This window comes from Metarhizium brunneum, chromosome 6 (genome assembly GCF_013426205.1).
Source record: "Metarhizium brunneum chromosome 6, complete sequence".
Classification (NCBI taxonomy): Eukaryota; Fungi; Ascomycota; class Sordariomycetes; order Hypocreales; family Clavicipitaceae; genus Metarhizium; species Metarhizium brunneum.
Window position 1 is genome coordinate 2,234,851 of NC_089427.1, and position 16,491 is coordinate 2,251,341.

Sequence of the window (16,491 nt, forward strand, 5' to 3'; positions counted from 1 at the left end):
TATCTTTTCTTCTTCTTTTCTTCTCTTTGAGCTGTAATTCACGCTGAACTTTATTTCTACCCTACTCGAGTGGACTTGTGATATTAACATATGTATTCCCCCAAACAAACTCCTAGCTCCGGTCAACCTTGCGTACATATTCCCCCAACAGACCATGGCATCTCCCGCCACCGTCCTCATCCCATAAAAGAATTTTTTTTCCCTCTTTTTTTAAAAAATTAAATTAAAAAATCAACTGACTGTGTAACGACCACTTGCTGGCGCCCTGCTATCTGCATCTGCTGCCGCAATGGTTCCTTCTCTAAGCAATCTCGTCATTTCTTGAAGCGCCGACCCGACAGCTAGTTCCGTATCACCTTCAATAAGAATATACAGCTTCGGGTCCGCGTTGGCAGGAACCTCCTTGCCGAGAGGGTAGAAACTGCCCTTGGTCGTGATGGATGTTCCAGTGGAATCCAGAATCTTGGCCACATTGGTTCTGTTCGTGACGGCCCATCTGGCCTTTTGCGGAAAGTCGTTGATTTCCAGAGTCGCATGGAATGCGCCAGCGTCGGGACCTTTATTGTCGATGGGCTGACCCGATCGGAGCTGCCCTGCCTTGCCGAGGCGGCTGTTGATGGCGCTGACTGCAGAGCTGACCTTGTCAAGGGCATCTTTGGCCTTGTCCGCGCCGGCGGTGGCGCTATTATCGCCACCTTTTTGACCATCTGCGGCTGGCTTGGATGTGTCCCGGGCTTGTACACCCGATGCAGCTGCTCGGATGGCATCCAGAGCCTTCTCGGCCTTCTTGTTCTCCTCTTCCTTGTCTTCCTTTTCTTCCTCTTCTTCGCCCTCGGCCTTGTGTGTCCTGCGCTCTCTGAGACGAGCAGCTTCTCGTTCCTGGTCAAGACGATCGAGACCCTTGCCACCAAAGCCAGATGAGTCCTTGGCCTTGCCAGACTTGACCTTTTCACGATGTGCCTTCCTCATCTCGTTGAGGCGCTCGGGCACAGGCTGCTCACTCTGCTCAAGGGCCTTGGCGATACCCGGCGCGCAATTCTCCTGATCTGGCGTGACAAAAGTAACCGCAACACCGGTGTTGCCGGCACGACCTGTTCGGCCGGCACGGTGAACATAGTCCTCGAGATGGTTCGGTGCATCGTAGTTGATGACAAGTTTCAACTGCTTCACATCGAGACCTCGAGCGGCGACGGATGTAGCAACAAGCAAAGGCACAACGCCCTTTTTGAAATCGGAAATCGTTGAGTCGCGGTCCACTTGATCCTTGCCACCATGAATCGACATGCAAGGATAACCCTTGACCATGAGCTCCTTGAGCAAGTCGTCGGCCTTTTCCTGCCGGTCCACAAAAATCAATGCGCGGGCATCCTCGTCGCGATCGTATAGCTCGCCCAGGAGCTCCAGAACGCGGAGAAATTTGCTATTCTCCTCACGGACCTCCACAATTTGCTCAATCTCCTTGGCCACGACACTGCGGCCACCGACAGTAATTTCAACAGGGCTCTTTAGGACCTTCTTGGTCAGCGAGTCGATAATTCGAGGCATTGTCGCGGAAAAGAGAATCGTTTGCTTGTCAGGACGCATGCCGGCAAAGATCTTCATGACCTGAGGCTCGAACCCCATATCAAACATTCGATCTGCTTCATCCAACACGACGTAAGTCACCCTCCGTAGGTTCGTCACTCGGCCCTGGTTCGCAGCAAGCAAATCAATCATTCGGCCGGGGGTGCACACAATGATCTCAGCACCACGCTTTAATTCGGCAATCTGATCTCGGATTGGCGCACCTCCATACGCACAGACGGCACGCAGCCCCATGCTTTTCAGGAACGGCTTGCAATCCCTGTGGATTTGTGTAGCCAACTCACGGGTTGGCGTCATAATCAAGCCAACGGGACCATCAGTGTCCTTGATGGGCGGCTGGTCCATGATGTGGCGGAACATGGGGAGCAGGAATGCCACGGTTTTGCCAGAACCAGTCTTGGCCACGCCTACGACATCGCGACCAGACATGAGCGTAGGGATGGCCTGCATCTGAATAGTTGTTGGCTTTTCATAGCCCAAATTGTCAATGACATCCAAGGTCTGGCGCGTGAGGCCGCATTGGGCCCATTTCTGGACCGGTTTGGGCACGTCTTTGCCATTGACCTTGATGCCGTCGAGCTCTAGGCGTAAATCCGCCAGCTCGTCCTCAGTAAGGGCGCTCAGCTCGGCCGGCTCAACCCAGAAGTTTTTGCGAACTGGCACCAAGTCAATCTTACTGTAGTCCACCGTGGGAATATCCTTCTTTTTGCGTTTGTTTGCAATAGCAAGGATGTCTGGATCTCCTTTCTGCTCTGAATCAAAGTTGTACTCGTCGTCGCTAAAATAGGCTTCCGGTTCCTGAGCTTTCTTCGCAGCAATGATAGGTTTGACAGGGCTTTTTGTTTCCGTCTGCTTCAGGTCGGCCATGAAGGCATCAAGTGGGTCCACGTCCTCGTCTTCTTCGTCCACATCCATACTCTGCTCCGGGGCGGCTTCCTTTTCTTCTTCTTCCACAACAGCACCATTGGTATCCCGTACGCCGTTTGGCTCTGCATCAACTTGCGCATTGTCTTCTTTGGTATCTTCCTCCATGGGCTCACCTGGCTGGGGTTCAGCTTGATTCTCTGCCTGCTGTCTTCTCTCGTGCGCGGCACGTGCCGCAGCAGCAGCCTCTTCTTCATTCTCAGCAAAATTGTCTCCATCCGAGTCGTCGTCCTCATCCTGATCAGCATAAGGGGTATCATCAGTTTCCATAGGTAGAGCAGGCAGCTTTGTAAGGGTTCGTTTAGTGGTATCCTCTTCGTCGAGATCAAGTTTGCGCTTCGTGGGGAGCTTGTCCGCGTCCGCATGAGACTTCCCGAACCCGAACGCACTCGTCTTTACTCTGTTGGCGGGCAAAGCGGAGGCTTTTCGACCACTGTTAGCAACAAGGCTGAGTCCGTTGCATGTTCTGAAGGACTGGCACTCACCAACAGTCTTCTGTTTGACAGGCGCAGCCAGCTGCTCTTGCTGGACATCAAGTGAGCCCAATACAGACTTGGAAGTATCATGCGTTCTTGATGCAGCAGATTTCTTGGCAATGGTCTTGGGGTCGAACTTGCCAGCATAAGGAACAGCAGGGGATGCGCTGCCGGATTCATTCATCGTCCCCGGTGAGGCGACTGACGAAACACCGGGCGAAGCAGCAGACGATGAAAGTCCCATGGCCTTCATATCCATTTCAGCTAGGAGGCTTCTAGTCTGACTAGGATTCACCTCCTTCTGCTTCTGACTTTCGCTTTCCTTCTTCTTCTTCCATGCCTCCAATTTCGCAAGTCGCTCAGCCTTCTTATCGGCGTCGGACTGAGGAGTGACCACTTTGTTCTTTGCCTGATCGGGTCCGGGTTTGGCGCTATCAGCCAGGGGCGTCTTTCGACTTCGACTGTCGGGGCGGCTGCCGCGGGTATAAGTGTCTGCAGTGCCTTCACGGCGGCCGCGGCCTCCATCACGGGAATCAGGTTGCCTCCTGTGATCTCTGTCATCGTCACGACTGCGGTTTCGTCTGCGTGCAGGGGAGCGAGGCCTGTCATTGAACCGGTCACGCGACCTGCGTCTATCTCTATCGCGGTGGTCTCGAGTTCCTCCGCGGTAGTAGTCGTCGTCGCGTCGATCTACAGACCGTTCTCTGCGGCGGTATGAGTCGCGATCGCGGGCACGGTCACGGTCGCGGCCACCACGGTCACGGTATCGATTCTGCTTGTTGATAATGAGGTCAGAATACAGGCCAGGAGGTCTCTGGAGATCAAGTATTCTCACATCAGGACTGCGCGACCTCGAGCGCCGGCGGTAGTCACTCCCGTCGTCTCGACGGTCTCTATCCCGCCGATCGTCATCTTTTCGGTGGCGACGTGAGCTGTATTGACTGCCTGCAGGACTTGGTGAGCGCGAGTCTCTTGGCCGAGCCATGGCGGCCTCGCAAGCTCAGGAAGAATCTAGGTTGGTGAGTAGTACTTTTTTTGGTCTTAATCTGGTTCCTTGAGGGGGAGTTCCCAAGGCCAGCCCTGGCGCAAAGCTCCACACAACTTTGGCCACAGCGGCCTGAAGAAACGGAAGCCCTGTCCTTTTTTAATTTGGCGCGTAGCTGATGAAAAGAGTGGTGCAGCTAGCGGGTATCAAATTCGCAAAAGCAGATGGCAGCTCGCGGCCAGGGGACGATGACAGATGATGGACGGGAGGTCGTCGAGACTTTTTTGTCTCGTGCGAATGACGGACGGCAAGTGGTGATGCGTCTGAGTGGCGGGTTCCTGGCACCGCGGTTTTACCGTGCCAATAATGGTCAATGGTGGCTGCCACTGACTGGCCCGCGCTAAACCAACCTGGCACGTCCAAGACTCAACTGGGCTCTCATCCATCTATCTCATTCAGCTACTTAAAACTCAAGCTTGTTGAGCAACCTCTCACTTATTTCATCGCTCCTTGGCCCAATTCGCTCCTCTTTTCCCTTGGCAATATGGCAGGGCTAGTGGGATACGCCAGCAGCGATGAGGACGACGACACCTCCCCGCATGCTCCGTCCCCCAAGGTATATTTCATGTCCTACCTTGTTCAGCCTCAGAATCTAATACACAATCAGATATCATCTCCTCCTGAGGGCGCGGAAACAAAAAAGACAATAAGTGAGAATTTAAAAGAAGGTATTTATTCCTCGATTCATTAATTGAATAGTATTAACGCTAGGATATCCAAGAACCTGCCTCAAGTCAACAACAACCATCTCCCTCACTAAATCTCTTGGAACACCCATCTCAACCATCTTCAACTCAACCAGAACCATTACAATCGTCCGCAACTCAGCCACAACCACGAAACAACAGCCCCGTGACCTTCGACTCACCCCTACCACCACCGGAATCCAACCCCCCCGACCTTCCCGAATCTCCAGAAACATCCGCGCCCTCATCCCCGTACACCACAACCCGCAGCCTCATCCACGATCTCACCCTTCCTTCAGTGCCTAACCTCGACATCCCACCCTCTCCGCCGGGCTCGCCGCCTTCACAAACAAGCTCCAAATTCCAGCAATTTCTCACCCTCAAACGCCAAGGCACTCACTTCAACAGCAAGCTCGAGCAGTCCGCAGCGCTGCGCAACCCTTCTCTCACCGACAAACTCCTCTCCTTTGTAGACCTATCCGGGCCCGCGCAGTATGAAACCACCCTGCCGTTGGAGTTGTACGATCCCAGCGGGTTTCCGGAGTGGTCGTACAGGGACAAGCTGCGGAGGGCGAGGGAAGCCGTTGTGAAGGAGAGGGAGGAGAAGGCCGGGGGGAGGAGTTCAATAGAATTTGTAAGCGGTTCTGTACATTCGCCCGGTACCGGAGGGGGCATCTCAAGAGAAAAGCGGAAGGGTGGGTGGAAATGATGAGAAAGGGTTCATCAATGACGACGCTATGGTGCTTCCATGGGGATACACATCGAGCATGTGGTGAAGTGACGAAGAAACAGCACAGGGGCAGCATGAGTCAGCGGCAGGGGAACATGGGCATTTAGAACAATCGTGCATAACAAGAAAAAAAAAACAAGTGAAAAGGAATACCCAATATGGTATTCAAGATTATATTCAGTTTGGCCGTCGTTGGCCGGCTAGTTGTAACAACCGCATCGAGGTATCATCAATCAGAATGCGCCTCCTGTCTCAATCCAAAACAAAATCCTCCGACCCATTGACCACCTCCTTCATGCCCGTTTTTGTCTTTTCCCGCTGTCGCATTTCGACTAGCGAAGCAAACACGTTCAGCCATTGATAACACGCTGTCGAATTCGTACATATATGTCCCAGTGACAAACCCAGCACGCAAACAAAAGTCCCCCGAGGCAACCACCCAAAAGACCCAAGACAACCAACGTGGGGAATAAAACATGCAGTCGGTTCACTCCGTCTTTCTCATTAACATGGAAATTTCCCAATTAAATTAAAGAAAAAAAAAGCATTATAGAAACCCTTGCCGACCGTCTCTCAGGAGCTGCAAGTAGCCTTGAAGTCTGGAAGACCAGCGGCCTGGAAGGTTTCGGCGAGGCTGAGCTCAACAGTCTGGTTGGCGCTGCCGAGAGCATCCATGAGCCAGGGAATCTCGTTGCCACCTTGCTGGACGTGAGTGCCCTGAAGGTCGATGGTGATTTTGCCAGTCTCGCAGTAGGGCTTCTTCGTGGCGGCGGAGATGATGATCGTCTGGTCGAGAATGGCGGAGACAGGGACGACGTTCTGGCCAGGCTTGAGGACAAGGTTCTGGATAGTCAGGTTTCCGAGAAGCTGGTTGTCGGCATAGTTGTTAAAGGTCGCGTTGCCAATGTCAATGGTATAGTAGGAGGGGTTGCTGATGGTGGCGGTAGCGTTGAAGTTGGGGATGCCGTCCTCAGCGGTACCAATCTTGATCTTCATGTCGGTGAGAGTGGTGCCGTTGAGCTTGTTCAAGCCCTTGAAGGTGACGACCTTGTAGAAGTCGACATCGTACTTCTTGGAGAGACCAGCTGGCTGTACCTTGGTCTTGCCGTGGATAGAAACACGGAGCGTCTCGTTCTGGAAGAAGGCCTTGTTAAACTCAATGAAGGCGTCCCTGTCGGTGATTTGAACTTCTTGGCTGATGTTGACAGTCTGGAACTTGTTGGCGTTGGTGCTGGGGAAGTTGAGCTGGACAAAGGGTCTAGCACCAGGAACATCGCGGAGGGTAAGATTGCCGACAAAGGGGTCAATATCAGCCTTGACGGTGCCGTCGGTAGTGATGGTGGAGTTGATCTGCATGGTGAACTTGTCGGGCTCAGAGTTGAGGATGTTGACGGCCTGGATCCTTAGGTCGGCATCATTGATCTTGTCCTGGGCAATGTTTTTGACGCCAACAAAGATGCTGCGGAAAAAAAAAATAAACAATTAGCTGGTGCTCATTGTATGAAAGGTAAATGAGACGAATGCAAAAAAAAGGACTGTAGAATTGCGAGATGGGTAGTCAGTCGGCCAAGCAGCCTGTGTCCCACATTGCATGTTTCCGTCACACGCAGACCAACTCGCGTTTCCAAGATGACCAAAAGTAGGAGCACATCGCCCAACCTGATAACCTTAAAAAAACAGCAAAGTTCCCGAATCCGCGTCGCACGTAGTATACACCCCTGAACGACAAAACAAGATTGAAGCCAGATATCAATGCGTCGAGAGACATGGTAAGATACTCACACAATACAAATGACGGCAGCAGAAATACAAAGGAAGATAATCAGGTGAAGCCACCAGAATCGCTTGCAGTGGTTCTTGAGGGCGGCCTTCTTGCCACCGCGAACGGGGCCATTCTCGGTCTGGGTGACCTCCTGCTTGTCGGACATTTTCGCCAAATGGTATTTCGGACGCGTCGAAATCAGGGGGCACACTGCTTCGTCTATTGGAGGATGGAGGGGGAGATGAGGATTAAGAAGGAGGAACGAAAATGAAAATGCTCGCGAAAGATGCGGTTTATCAAAATCTCTAGGCAGAGCACGAACCAGCCGACGACGACGACGAATAGGACAGCGCAATGGAAAACCAGGCAGGGGAGAGGGGAATAAAATTTCAATCTAGAAAATGGATATCGAGAGTATTTAAGTCAGATTAGCGCACTTAGGATATGTCTAGGTTCGCCATGAGGTCGGGGATGCGGCTTGAGATTGGGATTGGGGAGTGTGTGCAGGGGCGACCGAGATCAATTGGCCTTGGGGCTACTGGACATCTGGGGGCAACCGTACTCCATACTCTGCGGCACGAATCAGCTGGCTGGGCGCCTAAGTAGCTAGTACAGGCACGGAGGAGCGAGGACTGGCCCGGGGGGGGAGTGGCGAGTGGAGAGAAGCGCCAGAGGAGGAGGGGCGTGGATTCTGGACTTATCGACGCTTTCAATGGGCTTTGAACTCTCTGGACTTGGACTTTTTGGACTCTGCATGACCATCGGCACGCGCCAGACATCTCTCTGCGGTCCAACTCATGCACCTCCACGAAAGTTGGTGTGAACCCCGGACAAAGAACCAAGATGGGCACGACGATGGGCCGCTTGACGCCGTCTGCGCCCTGGGATTGGATACATGGGGGACGAAGACGCGGGCTAAAATGCGATTCGGCACAGACACACTCCCCATGTGGAGGATCTGCCTCAGCAAGGCAATACCTGTGTTGTTTACTCCGTACAACACAGAGAACTGCATGTACACTGCCGCAACTACTCGTTGTAAATATTTTCATGTGCAAGTGGACATGATTGCGCGATAAGCAAAGAGCCAGGCATGACTAGCATGGTCCAACTTTGCCGAATGCGCATCATCTACTTCGTACGGAGTACGGAGGAGAACCTACTAGACTTCAACACGGTTCGTCTTCGCAGCTTCACGATACCGGACCAGGTCTAGCACGCACCTCAGCACATAGTGATGACGGGATCATTGGGTGATGATGCCAGCTATCGCCAAGATGCTCATCTGCAAAACCCTTTATTCTAATCCCTTTCCATATTAATAGACCACGGAGCATAGGCTGTCCGTTGCCGGGTTTACAGGCTTTCCGTCTGTGAAAGCCCATGATAGTGGCCCGAAGCCTTCGAGCCGCCGCCGAAGCAAGGTTCCAAGCTTTCTCGCCCGTACGAATCTGCCAACATGCGCCATGATATCCCGCTTCCCTGCAGCCCAGTGGGGGAGCCGAGCCGGGGGTGTCAACTCCGAAGGACGCACCATACCTGAGCTGGCAATGGGCCGAGCAAGACGCGACAGACTCGACGCCATCCCCAGACTTCCATGGGCCAAGAGCCCCGCCACATCTCTCAGGACGACATCTGCTCTCCCTAGCGAGCGGCGAAGGACGGTCGAGGCATCCAACAGCCTCAGAGACGCCGCCACTTAGTCCCTGATCCGGATATGTCGACCGGTGGAGGCAAACCAGCCAAAAGGCTGAACTGTTGCCTGTGCTGTCGTCCACCCCCATCATCTGCCATGTGCGTTAAGCTTGACGTACTAGACTTAGTAGAGATTGGAGCACCAAGAGGAAGAGGCTTGCATTGACGCCCGCTAGTCTGTCCGTTCCCTCGGCAGGTTTTGAAAACGAAGCACGTGAAGACATTTGACATGTGTCTCCTCCATGTCGTGAAAATAGACTTGGAGGTGCGCGCTGTTGCGATGAAGGGGCATTTCCCTAGCACGGAACAGCGAGAAGCCACGGCGAGGCGCGGTCAGAGAGAAAAAACCACAACCATGTCGGGTTGCGCGCGAACGAGAAGAGGCTCAATAGTATGTGTGTTGTATGACTGCAGCTTTATAATATAATATTATTTCACCCCCCCATGTTGGAGCGCAATTATATCGTCGAGTCAGAATGGCCTGTTCTAGAGCGTGTATTCGGTGAATTTTTTTTTCCCTTGCCCTACCCAGCACCTGGAGAAGTCCAGATGTCGATGGAAGTCGATGGGGAAACCCAAGCTAGAGAGGGGCTCCCCCATAATCCCATCAATTTTATTACCCACCAGACATGCACCAACCTGCTACCGCCAGACACAACCGAAGCGCGGCGCTCACGGGAGCACTCACGCTGTTTAGCGTTTAGCGTTTGGCATGGCCGCGGCCACACCGAAAAGAACAAAAGAAGGCCCCAGATCCTACTAAGAGACTTTCCAAGAAGTATCGACCAGACTTGACACCCCCCGACGCTCAGCTGTCAACCCCAAGGCCGAATGCTGGCGCCCCGACCGAACCGAACAAACACTGGATTGGCTGCGGAAGACTGGGGCTGTCTCGAAAAATCGACTGTCTGGTGAAAGGGAGTATCATCTGGTGGAGCCCGTCGAGCTTTTCTCTACGCCAAGCAACGTGGTGAGCGTCTGGAGACGTTCACGTTGTGTCGTGCCGAAGAGGAAAACTTCGGGAACTTTGAAAGTAGAATTGCGAGGCGTCAACAAAGTTTGCCACCACTGGTTTGGCTATTTAACTACCTAGGCAGGTACGGAGTACGGAGTTCGGGTTGTTTTTGAGAAGCATTAATGGAGTGTCAGTCCACACAGCATCACGCCTTCGGAGACGGCATCATGGCCATGATGGAATTAGCAAAAGCACATGGGTACGGAGTACGGAGTACTCCGTAGAGAGACTTATCAGTGCCGGCACGGTAACTGCTCCGTACATACAAGCGACATGAAAACGACCATGATGCCCAGTTTGCCATGCATGCTCTTCCGGTGTTGGCCATGGCCTCGAAGCTTTGATTAAATTTACGGGGGCATCGCGGCCCTGGGTTCCCTTTGCGGACGGTTGTGGACTCTGCGAGCCACAAAAGCCCAGCAACGGCGGTACACGATGCAACACCGACGAGCGCTCATGGGTATGGATGGTGCTTGAGCACCCGCGCACAGCGCAACAGTTCGGCTAGTTGTGAGGCATCGTGACCCCTGGTGGTGGCGTGGTTTGTGGATCGAAGATTGTCGTCCCGCCTTGGCCTCATATTACTACTAGCAGGCCAGCTATTCCTGTTGCCGGCTTGACTCTGTCTATCAACTTGTCCCTTTGGCCAGGGTTCCAGATGTTGGGAGCGCTTTTCCCTACCCGTTCCCATTCCCCAAACGAAACTTATCCACATGCGAAAATGTCGACAGGCACATGGGCAGGCACAACGATAGGCATCGTCCCGCGAGGCAAGCCACGACACGCCCACTTCGCATACTGGTTTCCCTAGAGACGTTCGTTGTCCCAACATCGTGGCGACTCCATTAAGAAGCTCCGGCTGTTGTTGTTAGCTGAACTCTGGCTGCCAATGACCGACTGCCAGACATACATACATGTTGGCGTGCAGACTTGGCCTTGACTATTGTGACTCCTCGTCAAAGACTTCGGGCTAGCGCGACAAGCTGGACGAAAGCAGATTGATTTGTTCTGGTGTTACCCATCACCTCGAGCCATCCCCACCTGCTGCTACTCTAAAAACCGACCAGGATGCTGGGGCCACCAGTCACAGGTGAATGATTTTTCATCCCATCAGACTACTAGTAGTATCAACACCCTGATCAGTCAAATGCTGCCACATGGTCGACGTCGATAGATATTAGAGTCTCAGGACTGGGCGGATGCCTATTTCCACAGCATACTTACGCAACCCACCCCAGGATCTGGAGGTAACTAACTGAGAGTATGAAGACGCAAAACCTCTCCCGAATTTCCCACAGACGATTGCTTCACCATGGTCCATGGAGCTGTCGGCCCAAAAGGGTCACGGGTGCAGTTCTTTTCGCCACCTCAGGCCGTAACCTCCGGAGCGCAGTTCCTGGATTGTGATGAAATAATCATTGTACTACTACTGCTTCTGCGCCGCAAAGCTGGCGTCATTTCTGTGTAGCACGGTGCCTAGTTCCGTGTGTCTTACTCTCCCACTGCACCTTGCTGTTGCTCATCGCAAAGGGGCGACAGGAATCGCAAATTGGATGGCCGAGCGGGCATGGACAATACGACCTCGTCAAAAGAACGAGCGACTCCATGCCAGGACTCTTTGTCTCTGGAAGCGTCACAAGCCAGCGGCAATTGTTCCATCGCAGGCCGTTTCCGAAATGCGAGTAATTGTCATCACATTGTACTTTCAACACAGAGAACGATGTCCTGCCAACACGAGCTTTTGCATCGCCTAGTTGGAGAAAGTTGGTGTTCGAGTTGGACAACCATCCTGGTCTGGCGTCAGCCCACCGACATGAGCTGCATCGGCTGCAATAACGTGCAGTAACCCGCATTGACAACACCGTGACACAAGCGCCATTGATCCAGGGGTTCAATGCCAGTGTGTGTATGTACAACATTCCCAGGTCTATGGTCAGTCCAACAACTGTCTTTTTATGATTTAGTGTGCATACATTCGTTCTTGGCCCTTTGGAAGCTGTCATGCACCTGGATTCAGACCAAGTGAAGCCAAGAGTACCTTTAACCAGCGCTGACTGTCATCCGAATCTGGTCTCAACGTTCCTTGGCCTATTACGCCGTTGCCAGAATACGAATCACCTGTTTGATTTGGTCGGGTGCCTCCCATCATGGTTCCTTTCGGCCAATGTCTCGGAGAGTGCAACATAGAAGCCTGTCTACCAAGTACCTCGTAAGCAAGGGATCGTTTGGAAGGAATATCGGGGCCTTGGCTGATCGTTGTACAACCCTCCAAATAATTTGGCATCGGCTGCCGCTCCTCGTCAATCCTAATCTCAGAGCGATATACATACATATGTTGGAGAGTGTCGTACTACTACTGATTCTTCTCTGATCGGCGTTTCAGGTGGACACGGTGTGGTGGCGTCAGTTGCGCTTCCAATGCTACAAATCTTGACCGGTATATTATTATGCTATTCATCTCCCGAAACTGCCATCTCCCCGAGTTCCACATCTGCAAGTCGATTGCCAGTCTGCAGGGTCCCGGGTTTCATATATAAAGTTGGTGGCTGTGACGGAGTACAAGACCAAGGCCGCCTTTTGGTGATAGGTTCCACTTTACCATTTTCACGAGCGGCCGAGGTAGTAGTTTCGAGATATCTGAATATTACTGCGCTGAGAGTGAAGGTGATTCACAAGTTCGGATTAAAGCTTTGACTTTGTCCACAAACCCCGCTTGTCCAACCCCGGTTCCCCGTCGTAAATGTCTCTCTCCACACGTCGACTGTTGATCTAAAACGTGGGGTAACAAACCACTTGTTAGAAACTTGTCGCCAAGGGGTCTTTACGGATGTAACTCTGCAGTTGGAACTTGTCCTTTGCGAGCCAGGAAAAGGTAAGAAGAAACACGTACGAATTTGGGTCCTAGCTCCGATATCCTCTTTACCCCGAGCAGTCGCATGCATGTGGCAGTCTCAGCCTCGAGAACTAAGTTTAACAAGTCCTTGTTAGTAGTCATTTACAGACAGAAAGTATAGCATCGGGCAAAACAAGCCAAGAATAGAGTCGTTGGTGGTGAATGTTTCCAAACAGCTGACACATGAAAACGCCCAAGGAGTAAACCGCGGGAACAAACGAACCGGCGCATGAGAGAATCCATGCGAACCAGCACCCGCCCAGGTCTTTGAGGTGTCCGGTAAAAAGGAGAGTTGGTTGGGAGTCAATTTTCGAAAAAGCCACTTACTTTCTAGTGTTCGTTCCACGCCTGCCTGGCCTCCAGCCCCCAAACCGAAAAGAGCAGCGCGTCCAAGACCGACTGCTTTCGCGCCGAGACACAGAGCCTTGACAACGTCAGTCCCTCTCCTGATACCGCCATCCACCCAGACCTCAATCTTGCTGAATATCTCGGGGCAATATTTGCGAATCTCCAGTAGTGTGTGTACAGCAGGGGGAGCAGTATCCATGGCCCTTCCGCCGTGATTGGACAAGATGATGGCCTTCACCTGAGGAGCATGTTGAGCTGCCAAGTAAGCATCCTCATGAGTTTGGATTCCCTTGAGGACAATGGGCAAGTCGGTGTGCTGTGCTAACCAAGGCAGGGTTGTCTTCCAGGTCAAATCACACGCAGTTCCAAAGAACAACTGCTGGCCAACGCCGCCTCCGCCGGGTCGCTGAGCATCACCGCCATTGGTCACCGCCGCTTGGACATTGTTGCCCCTCTCAAAGTTGGACTTTTCATCCAGCTCACGCTTACCCGGCACAGGAGCGTCGAGGGTTAAGCAGACAAATTTGAAGCGGTCCTTCATGGCATTGATTCGCTTCAGCATGGCCACGCTCTTGTCTCGCTGGTTCTGAACGTAAATCTGCCAGCCAAACATTTGTTCTGACGGGGCGCCGTCCACGATTTGTTCTGGAGTCATGGAAGCATTATTCGAGATGACTTGCAAGGCATTGAAGCGAGCAGCGGCTTTGGCGATGCCATGCTCACCATCTGGGTGCGCCAATCGTGCCATTGCCGCTGGTGCAACAAAGAACGGAACCCCGACTTTGTTGCCGAGCAATGTGGTGGACAAGTCACATTCCGTGCAGTCGACCAACATGCGCGGCCGCAGCAAGATGTCGCGATATACTGAGTTGTTGAACGTCTTGGTTATCAAGTCGTCACTCGCCGAAAAGTAGTACGCCCAGGCCTTCTTGGGAATTCTCTTGGTTGCCTCTTCCTCAATCTCGTCCAGATTCAGTAGGGACTCTAGCGGCGGGCGATAATCGTCTGACGGCATCTCGGCTTCTGGTGTAGACTCTGGCTCTGGAAGAGTCTCGGGGTTGATTTGGCCCAACTTGGCCTCTGGCTTGAGGTTCTCCTCGAGAGTGCCAGGCGGATGAACAGGGTCGTAGTCCTCGGTTGCATCTTGACCGGCGAGCTTCAGGATAATCCTAGAACCGCCGGGATGAGAGGTAAGAAAGTCTGTGACGTCGTAGACATTTCCGTACAAGACGACCCAGCAGCTTTCTGGGGTATTGTGCTTTGCGACTATCGTGAATCATTAGGTTTTGGATTTTGACGCGAAGCTCAATTGCCGAGTAGAAGCAGCGTACCTTCAGCGGCGTCAAACAGCTTGGCCATCTCTGGTCGTGAGATCGTATCCAATGCAGCAGTTCTACTAGGTCACAATATACAAGACAACGACAGCCAACCAAAAGAAGAGAACACGAAATGAAAAAAAAAAAATCGACAATGGCTAACAATTCACAGAGCTGTATTTGAATCAAGAGTTGTACAGGGACGAGGTTGAGTTCCGAGACCGTTCGCCGGGTATTGAAGCAACCACAAAAGCCAAGCGGAGTCGGAGATGGGAGCGCCTTGCGCAGGCGGCCAGAAACGCCATGGGGCATTTGCCGCCGAGGCCTGCCAAACGTGGCAATGTCGGAGGAGCAATGGATCCCCCCCGGCCTCCACATCTATGGCGGACAGCCATTGAGATGCGGGCTTGTTAAAGAATCCACGCTGATGGGTGGAAAAAATAAGGAGATGAAGCCCGGTGAATGGCCCTTGTTTACTTCAAAAACCGAGTAGAAAATGCTCGTCCGCCGCCGGCCATCATGTCTCAGCAAGAAATGCCGAGTCATACATGGCGCTCGAACAAATACATAGCTGTGCTTTGTGCCTTGCAACTTAGCACCAAAAGCTGACCACTTGAATTGTCTAGCATCGGGTTGGTTTAGCCGTCCCAAGCCGACGGGTGGATACAACGGACATGGGAAATCCTCGGCCCAATTCCCCGGACGGCTCCCACGTCGGGCTTCCGAGCTCCGTCATCCTCCAGAGAAGACCGTGGATGACTTCATCGCGTTGCAGCCATTTTCTTTCCCTGCCATGTTTTTAAATCTTTAAAATTTTCTTCTTGGATGTTCACATAACTTTATCAGCGCAATAGTGCGACGCACCTCCTTCCGTCTGGTGTCAAAGCATTCAGAAAACACCACATCTTGTCCGATCCAAACCTTCCTTCGAGTGCCCTTTCTTTGCCCAACATGCGCGCCATCTCCGCGACGCAACGCATCTGCGGACGGTGCCGCCTCCACGCCCAAACGACATCACCACCCGTCGCCTCCGTCTCACTAGCCGCAATAAAACCCCGCGCACTCACGACGCGCCCGCGAAACCCAGCAGCCCACCAGACGCGGCGATTTACCCAGCGGCCGTCTCTCGCCGCCTCCTCCTCCTCCTCCTCGTTCTCCTCCTCGGCGGCAGCAGAAGCCAACGCGGCCCCCAAGACGGCGCCGTCACCACCGCAAACCCTCTACTCCTTCTTCCCGCAGACCCTCCCCGACGGACCACCCCCGAACGGCCACTTCCCCATCAACCTGCGCTCCCTCCGCGCCGAGTTCCTGCGCCTCCAGTCCCGGCACCACCCGGACCTGCACCCGGCGTCGTCCAAGCCGCAGGCCGAGGCGACGAGCGCCGCCGTCAACAACGCCTACAAGACGCTGTCGAACCCGCTCCTGCGCGCGCAGTACCTCCTCTCCCTGCAGGGCGTCGACGTCGCCAACGACGAGACGCTCAAGGTGGAGGAGCCGGAGCTGCTCATGGTCGTGCTCGAGGCCCACGAGACCATCGAGGAGGCCCGCAGCCCCGCCGACCTGGACGGGCTGACGGCCGAGAATGAGGAGCGCATACGGCGCTGCGAGGAGGTGCTGGAGGAGGCCTTCCGGGAGCACGATCTCGAGAGGGCCAAGAGGGAGGCTGTCCGGCTGCGGTACTGGGTGAATGTGAGGGGGGCCGTGAGTGACTGGGAGGAGGGGAAGCCTGCCGTTTTGCAGCATTAGGATGATATGATGCTTGGCCATGTACATTATGGGCATATAGACGACAATACGCGTGTGGACACGCTTTGTAAGGAAGAACAATCATCGCCTTTCCCCATCGGTTAGTGCCATGGTCTTGAAGTGTGATTTGAATGTGTTGTTGATCCCGGGGGGGGGGCATCGTGTCGTCCAGGAGTCAGCCATATCTGCACGTAGTGAACCTAGGGAATGCACACATGTGTGGTCAGAAAACACACAATGCACATCTTGGCAACGGCCTCCGAGTCCAGTT

At 53.3% G+C, this 16,491-nt stretch overlaps 5 protein-coding genes across 5 annotated transcripts; 2 read left to right on the forward strand and 3 right to left on the reverse strand.

The window, feature by feature from the left end:
• Positions 1-231: 231 nt before the first annotated feature.
• PRP5 (Pre-mRNA-processing ATP-dependent RNA helicase PRP5) lies at positions 232-3,969 on the reverse strand (the record flags this gene model as incomplete). Its single annotated transcript, XM_066131573.1, has 2 exons — positions 232-2,930; positions 2,994-3,969. The coding sequence occupies 2 exons, from the start codon at positions 3,967-3,969 to the stop codon at positions 232-234; spliced, it is 3,675 nt and encodes a 1,224-aa protein (XP_065987557.1).
• Positions 3,970-4,513: 544 nt separating this feature from the next.
• On the forward strand, positions 4,514-5,424 carry G6M90_00g100280 (uncharacterized protein; the record flags this gene model as incomplete). Its single annotated transcript, XM_014690835.1, has 3 exons — positions 4,514-4,585; positions 4,637-4,679; positions 4,751-5,424. The coding sequence occupies 3 exons, from the start codon at positions 4,514-4,516 to the stop codon at positions 5,422-5,424; spliced, it is 789 nt and encodes a 262-aa protein (XP_014546321.1).
• A 594-nt stretch (positions 5,425-6,018) lies between these two features.
• G6M90_00g100290 (uncharacterized protein) lies at positions 6,019-7,373 on the reverse strand (the record flags this gene model as incomplete). Its single annotated transcript, XM_014690834.1, has 2 exons — positions 6,019-6,904; positions 7,228-7,373. 2 exons carry the CDS (start codon positions 7,371-7,373, stop codon positions 6,019-6,021), a joined length of 1,032 nt encoding a protein of 343 aa, XP_014546320.1.
• Positions 7,374-12,599: 5,226 nt separating this feature from the next.
• CYB2_3 (Cytochrome b2) lies at positions 12,600-14,517 on the reverse strand (the record flags this gene model as incomplete). The annotated part of the gene is made up of 4 exons (XM_014690833.1): positions 12,600-12,686; positions 12,808-12,881; positions 13,138-14,424; positions 14,490-14,517. 4 exons carry the CDS (start codon positions 14,515-14,517, stop codon positions 12,600-12,602), a joined length of 1,476 nt encoding a protein of 491 aa, XP_014546319.1.
• Positions 14,518-15,425: 908 nt separating this feature from the next.
• Positions 15,426-16,220, forward strand: JAC1 (J-type co-chaperone JAC1; the record flags this gene model as incomplete). The annotated part of the gene is made up of 1 exon (XM_014690832.1): positions 15,426-16,220. One exon carries the CDS (start codon positions 15,426-15,428, stop codon positions 16,218-16,220), a length of 795 nt encoding a protein of 264 aa, XP_014546318.1.
• Between the last annotated feature and the right edge of the window lie 271 nt (positions 16,221-16,491).